General features: G+C 42.6%; 1 protein-coding gene across 15 annotated transcripts in view; it reads right to left on the bottom strand.

The window, feature by feature from the left end:
- LOC123512666 (transient receptor potential-gamma protein-like) overlaps positions 1-7,500 on the bottom strand; it is a 352,382-nt gene that overhangs the window by 216,520 nt on the left and 128,362 nt on the right. For all 15 annotated transcript variants that reach the window (XM_045269141.1, XM_045269142.1, XM_045269150.1 and 12 more), the window contains exon 2: positions 2,645-3,000. In XM_045269141.1, the coding sequence (XP_045125076.1) occupies positions 2,645-2,854 (210 nt within the window). In that variant the 5' untranslated portion in view covers positions 2,855-3,000. The remainder of the gene's footprint in view (positions 1-2,644; positions 3,001-7,500) is intronic.

Raw genomic sequence — 7,500 nt, 5'->3', positions numbered from 1 at the left:
AATACCAGTACACCACCGCAGGCCCGCAAGCTGCAATGTTGCCAACCCGTGAGGCGCGAATTGTGTCACAAAACCCGTCGTGAAAAGTACCTATACCAAATTCCTCATACTTTTCCCCACACTTTGGGGCAGTATCTGCCTATCTGGGGAGGAATGGCTCTTTATACTGTGTATAGTAACTATAGTTAATACTGAGTGTAATATACTAATATAATACACATATTTTTAATACTATAATCTCAATTTAAATTAATTTCTTACATTACACTTACAATTTTCTTCCTAAAACACCTTTTCGTAGTGTGCATTCTTGTACACACTAGCCTTGTCATGTACCCCTCCATGTACCCCATTATTTCCATGTACCCTTTGAATAAAATCATGCACCCTGGGGTGCACCATGCACCCAGGTTGACTATCACTGGTGTACATGACCTCACCAACAGCTGCTCTTTGTTCTTCCTTTGTGTTCCTTTCCATCCAAATGCGCAACACTGAGTCAGGTGAGCAAATAACGACCCACAATGCACTGGCAACGAGGAAACACAGAGAGAAAGAAAGCAAGTGGTTAGAATGAGTGACAATATGATGGGTGAGTCACTACGAGTTAGAATGAGTCATGGAGTGTGTGTGTAGGTATCTAAATGACTCAACACACTCATAATGAAAGAAAAAACATGTTCCTACTAGTTAGAATGAGTAAATGGTCTTTGTAGGTGGCTAAATGACTCACAACACTCATTGAAAGAAAGACACATTTCCTATTTGTTTGAATGAGTAAATGGTGTTTCTAGGAAGCTAAATGACTCAACACACTCATACTGAAAGATGTCAGAATTGCCTAATGGTGTCTTTCTAGCTAACTAAATGACTCACAGTACTCATATCGAAAGAAACACAGATATCTATTTGTTTGAATGAGTAAGTGGTGTTTCTAGGTAGCTAAATAACTCAACACACTCATATCGAAAGAAAAACTAGTCTCTATATGTTACAATGCCTAATGTTGTACTTATAGGTGAGTAAATGACTCGCAACACACTCGTATAGAAAGAAACACACGTAGTTAGAATGAGTAATGGTGTGTTGGGGAGGTAAATGCAAACTCACACACACACACACACACACACACACACACACACACACACACACACACACACACACACACACACACACACACACACACTCACACGTTCCTATTAGCTAGAATGAGTAAGAATGTATCGGAAGAAGCTGGTTGGGGTCTGAATTATATATAAGTATGTATGTATGTATGTATGTGCTTGACTATGTATGTTAAATCAGCACGTAACTATACAAATTCATACAAAATACATCTCAAAATGCTATGGTCTTGATTGGGTTTCCTTCCCTCTTGTATCAACACTTCTTTAAAACGTAGCGTACAAGGTATACAAAAAAGGTTAAAAGGCTCAAAATGGTAACGAAAAATTTACTCCCCTCTTATATTGTGAGTACCCTAAAGTGGCTCTCGAGGTCTGAGTCTGAATGGTGTCCCAGGGAATGCGTGGTTGTCGGATCTTGAGGCAAACGATGAGGTGTCCTTGTAGTAAGTGCCTTGATCAGCAGGAAAGTATTATTCACATCAATTTAACGACGGTATCAATGAGCTACAATGTACTTGAAAGCCGTGGTGCAGTGGAACCATGCGTGCTTTGGGGTCCGAGGGGTCTCCAAGCGCACGGGTTCGAATCCTGTCCACGGTCCGAGTGTAGGTTGGGCTTCCTCACTCGGGGCAACGGTTTCCTATCAGGTGGGCTTTGAGATAGGAGGTACCACAAAAAGTATCCCCTTTAGCCCAGAAATTCCCGTGAAAAGCCCACATGGTGTAAATAAAAAGAAAAAAAAAATCCAGGAGCCATTTTAGAGCAGACAGACAAGTTAGAATGAATACGAAAATGTTGGATGAAGAATCACATAACTCACGAATATTCACTCACCTTCAGTCGGAATGGGTCAAAATACACTGCCTTGAGTAAATGAAGACCCACAACACACGGAAAACCCAAATAAACATCCTCAGAACCCTCAGTACTGAAGGACACACATTTAGAAACACTGCTCTCACACCAAGACTATTTTCCAAGGCCACAGAAACGACTCACTTTTCCTCGCCTCGCTGACCTCCTGCAGAACTCCCCACACTTTACCCTTAAGAGGTCATTGTTCATTAATATTGCTGCTGTGGTCTGTTCTTGTCACCTTATTGAAGTGATGGAGGTGCAGGATAGGGAACAGTGTCATTGTGTGCTGTGAAAACGACTAACTTTTCCTTACGACCTGTCACCAGAACCAAAGAAACACCAGTAACCTCTTCAGTACTAGGACTCATTTTTTACCTTGAGTTTTGAGTGTGATTAGACCATTTTATTGATATTAGGAAGGGTCTATGGAGGTCAGAAGATAAATTACTGCAGTCTTCACTATTTTAATCCCCACATAAGTTTCTGAAGCTGTACAAAATCACCAAATAGTAAGCAAAATGAATATGGAAGTGTGTCCTGGTACTGAAGGGGTCAAAAGCCAGTGTAACTTGAACTAGAGCCTTTGGAAAGTAGTGGCGGTAAGAAGGACGTGTTTCTGAGACCACTAACCAAACCAAACCACTAATTCTCTTCCTTACCTTGATGTTCTTGTTCTTAGCGGTGTCCTTGGTGTCCGTGGCGGGGCCGAGGAGTGACGAGCGGATGGCTGGGGGTTGGGGGTTGGCCAGGAGGAGTTGCCCCCCAGCCCCACCCCCGCCCCGCCCCGCCTCAGCATCCCCCGCCGTCACCTCACCCCCCATGCTGTCAGGCCGCGGGTCTATGCCTGTCTCCTCGTCCCCCTCGTCCATGGCTTGCTGTGGGCGGAGTGGGCGGAGTGGCCGGAGTGGGAGTAGCGTGGGAGGCGTGTTGTGGGTGGGCGTGGGTGTATCCGCCACGGTCTTAGTGAGAGTAGGGCGCCCACGTGGGAGCGCTGGACAGCAGGCCCACCATTACACTGTGGGAGAGGAGAAGATGGTTTGGTTAGATTTGGTTAGGTTAGGTTAAGGTTAGGTTAGGTTAAGTTAGATTAGGTTAGGTTAGGTTGTGTTAGATAAAGTTAGGTTGGGTTGGGTTAGGTTAAGTTAGATTAAGTTGGGTTAGCATAGGTTGAGTTAGGTTAGGATAAGTTAAGATTAGGTTAGGTTAGGTTAAATTAGCTTAGGTAGTATGATTCTTCCCCGTTCTTGGTTAGGTTAGGTTAAGTTGTGTTAAGTTAGGTTAGGTTAGGTTAAATCAGCTTAGGTAGTATAATTTTTCCCTGTCTTTGGTCTCGTGAAGTTGGTTGAGGTTAGGTTATACTAGACTAGGTTAAGTTAAATTAGTTCTTTATATAAGAGAGAAGAGCCGAACAAGGGCAACAAAAAACAGAAATAAGACCCACTTAGCCACCAGTTTAACTCCCAAAAAATAACAATGAAAAAGGAATAAATATCTTGAAACCTTCCCCAAAACCAGTCAAGTCGTAGGAAGATGGAAACACAGAAGCAGGCAGGGAGTTCCAGAGTGTGCCAGAGAAAGGAATGAATGATTGAGAGTACTGGTTAACTCTTGCATTAGAGAGTTGGACAGAATAGGAGTGAGAGGAAGAAGAAAGCCTTGTGCAGCGAGGGTTGGGAAGGACGGGAGGCATGTAGTTAGCAAGATGAGAAGAGCAATTGGCATGAAAACAGCTGTCGAGAGGCTGGTGTGGCTTCTTTCTGATGGACTGATGGTGTTGTGAAGCAGACTGAGGTTGGAGGTTGAGGTTGAGGTAAGTTAGGTACAAGTTGAGTTTGGTTAGGTGAGGTGAGGTTAGGTAAACGTGAGGTTAGATTGCATTAGGTTAGGTGAGGTTAGGTGAGCTTAGGTAAAGGTGAGGTTAAGTTGGGATGGGTGAGGTTAGGTAAAGATGAGGTTAGATTGGGTTAGGTAAGGCTAAGTTAGATGAGGTTGGGTTAGGTGAGGTTAGATTGCATTAGGTGACATTAGGTGAGGTTAGGTTAGGTTAGGTTGGGTTGGGTTAGGTTAGATTGGATGAGATGACGTTAGGTTAGGTGAAGTTTGGTACAGGTGAGGTTAGGTTAGGTTAGGTTAGGTGAGGTTAGGTGAGGTTTGGCGAGCTTAGGTGAAGTAACTTTTGCTTCTGTGATTAAAGTCATGAGAGAAAATTTCGTTACTACTTGTTACATATACTGCTAATACTCCTCCTCCTCCTCCTCCTCTTCACCATGTTGCTGTTTGACTTTCCTTTGTATTCCTTTGTATTCCTCCTCTTCCTTACCTAACATGTCAAATAACAATGAATATCTAAACTCAAAAAAAAAAAAAAAAAAACACAAATGACTGAAAGAAATACACTAAAATCTAAGAAAAATATAAAATGAACGTAATAAAAACCAACCCTGACTATCACCACCACCACCACCACCACAACCACCACCACCACCACCACCACCACCAACGCCATTAAAAGCATCAAAACAGCCCACACCCCTCTCTTCCCACGCCTCCAACCCCCTCCCCCCTTACACCTGGAAATCTTGGGGACATTATCAGGTGAGCCAGGTGTGTTGTGGCCTTAATGAGGAGCAGTGCAGGTGAGACTCTTTGCTCCTTTCCTACTCTCCTCCTCTCCTCCACCTCCCTCCCTCCTTCCCTTCCTCCTTCCCTCTCTGCATCCACGTTCTTGCTTTTAAATGTGGTGGTGGTGGTGGTGGTGGTGGTGGTATTATTTTTATTGTTGTTGTTGTTGTAGTTTTTATTACTGTTGTTCCTTTTATACCAGTAGTAGTAGTAGTAGTAGTAGTAGTAGTAGTAGTAGTAGTAGTAGTAGTAGTAGTAGTAGTAGTAGTGTTGATGGTGGTGGTAGTTGTGGTGGTGGTGGTGGTAGAAGTAGTTGTGTTAGAGAACAGCAATAGTAGTAGTAGTAGTAGTAGTAGTAGTAGTAGTAGTAGTAGTAGTAGTAGTAGCAATAGTAGCAGTAGTAGTGACACAAGTAACGGTGGAGGTGTTGCTATAGGTACAAGAAAGGGAATATATTTTTCTTTCGTCTCCCATAAAAAAAAAAAACAATCAAGAAAGAAAGCAACACGATCCCTTCACTCTCGTTTTCTATAAATCACCAAATTCTCCCTCACAACAAACCCTTCGCTCATTCACACTTCACGAAAAAAAAAAATTTAAATAAACAAATAAATAAATACTCGTACGAAATAGATAAATAGAAAAAGAAAAGAAAAAAAAATAATAACTCATAACAACAATATCAACAAAAACATCATTATTACCAAAATTAAACAAAAGACAAGCTCAAATGAATTAGCACAAAGCATTAACACAAGAAGGTAATTGTATCATTGCTTCAAACGATACAAATGTTTTTCAAATTAAACCTTTTTTTTAAATTGCAAATGTTGACTGTAATATATCCAATGCTGAGAGAGAGAGAGAGAGAGAGAGAGAGAGAGAGAGAGAGAGAGAGAGAGAGAGTTCGGGGCCTCACTTTCCAACAAAGCATGGGGAGGAGGAGGGAAGGGAGGAGGAGGGAAGGACACTGGGTTTGTTTGGGGTGAGGGGGTGTATTGGGGGCAGGAGGATGTGGAGGACGGAAAGGAAGGATGGGGAGGAAAGAGAGGGGGAAGGGGGAGACAAGGGGTTTGTTTGGGGAGGGTGTATAGTGGTGGTGGTGGTGGTGGTGGTGGTGGTGGTGGAGGTGGGGGAGGAGGGGAGGGTGTCTTGTCAACTTTACGTTCCCTACAGTATTGCCAACGTTCATCAGGGAGGTGCTAACTTTCCAGCGTTACCAAAGTTTCCGTTCCTCTCCCTTCCTCTCTCTCTCTCTCTCTCTCTCTCTCTCTCTCTCTCTCTCTCTCTCTCTCTCTCTCTGCTGTTACTGAAATTTTCTTTAAAGTTTGTATCACCTGTTTTCATTCTCCTTATAATGAGAGAGAGAGAGAGAGAGAGAGAGAGAGAGAGAGAGAGAGAGAGAGAGAGAGTATCCATTATGAAATCTAATAACCATAAAAAGCGTGATACTTTTATTTTTCATCAGAATATCAAACATTTTATGAAATACGTATGTGCAAAATGTTTATATGTGATACAGTTACTGCTACTACTGCTAACACTACCACCATCACCACCACCACTACTACTACTACTACTACTACTACTACTACTACTACTACTACTACTACTGCTACTACTACTACTACTACTACTACTACTACTACTACTACTGCTAACACTACTACTACTACTACTACCACTAATACTACCACCATCACCGCTACCACTATTACTGCTACTACTACTACTACTACTACTACTACCACTACTACCACCACTACTACTACTACCACTACTACTACTACTACTGCTACTAATACAACTACTACCACTGTTACTACTACCACTACTACTACTACACCACTACCACTACAACCACCACCACAACCACAACTACTAGAAATACCCAAAAAATGTAAAAAAAAAATGAAAAAAAAAAAAAAGCAGAACACACAAGGAAAACCCTCAAAATATGGAGAGCGTATTACAAAATGTACAACTTGGCGCCGTTTCTGACTGTGGATTATTGTGAGTAATCTGCTTAGGGCATTAAACCACTGCGGGCGGGGCGAGGCTCGGCTGGGCTGGGCTGGGAACAGGATTACCACACGCAGGACGAACAAGGCACAAGCCACCCATGTCCATCCACGCTGATAAAGCCCAGGATGAACGAGGAGGCGCAGAAACAAAAGGCTCGTATGCTCAAACTTTTCTGCGCTTCACCTCCACTATTTCAAAAGGCTTTGTTTAAACTGACACGAGATTTTTAAGGTGTTTTTATGGTTCTAGAGACAGAGTGACAAGATTTCTACTTTATTAACAGGTGAAACACTCTTGAAAAATCGGCTAATCATCTTTGTGGCCTTGGAAAATAGTCGTGGTGAGAGGGAAAAGCGTTTTTTAAGTTTTTTTTACGGTTCTAGATGCAGAGTGACAAAATTTCTGCATTATTAGCTAAAGAAACACTCTTGAAAACCCTCTAGTCATCTCTGTGGCCTTAGAAAACAGTCCTGGTGAGAGAGCAAAGTGTTTTTTAAGGTGTTTTTACGGTTTTAGAGGCAGAGTGACAAAATTTCATCTCTGGCTTCTGAGTACGGACCAAAGCCCAGGATGAACAAAGACGAGTAATAGACACACAGGGTGGACAGAAGCAATAGGACAGGCTACAATACAGCCAGGACGAACAAGGCACGAGCTACGCATATCCAATCACGATAATAAATTCCAGGATGAACTAGGACACGAGGAAACAAAGCCAGGATGAACAAGGGCAAAATAAAGCAATAAGACAGGCCAGGATGAACGAGGACACGCACAAACAAAGCACAGGATGAACAACGGTAAGTCAACAGGTCACAGTAAAAGGTACCGAATCCCAGGATGAACTAGGAGCAACTGTGGTAAAGGA

The sequence above is a fragment of the Portunus trituberculatus genome, chromosome 34 (genome assembly GCF_017591435.1).
Source record: "Portunus trituberculatus isolate SZX2019 chromosome 34, ASM1759143v1, whole genome shotgun sequence".
NCBI classification, from domain to species: Eukaryota; Metazoa; Arthropoda; class Malacostraca; order Decapoda; family Portunidae; genus Portunus; species Portunus trituberculatus.
Note: the sequence above shows the minus strand (reverse complement) of the source record. Positions and strands in the feature narration are given on the sequence as shown.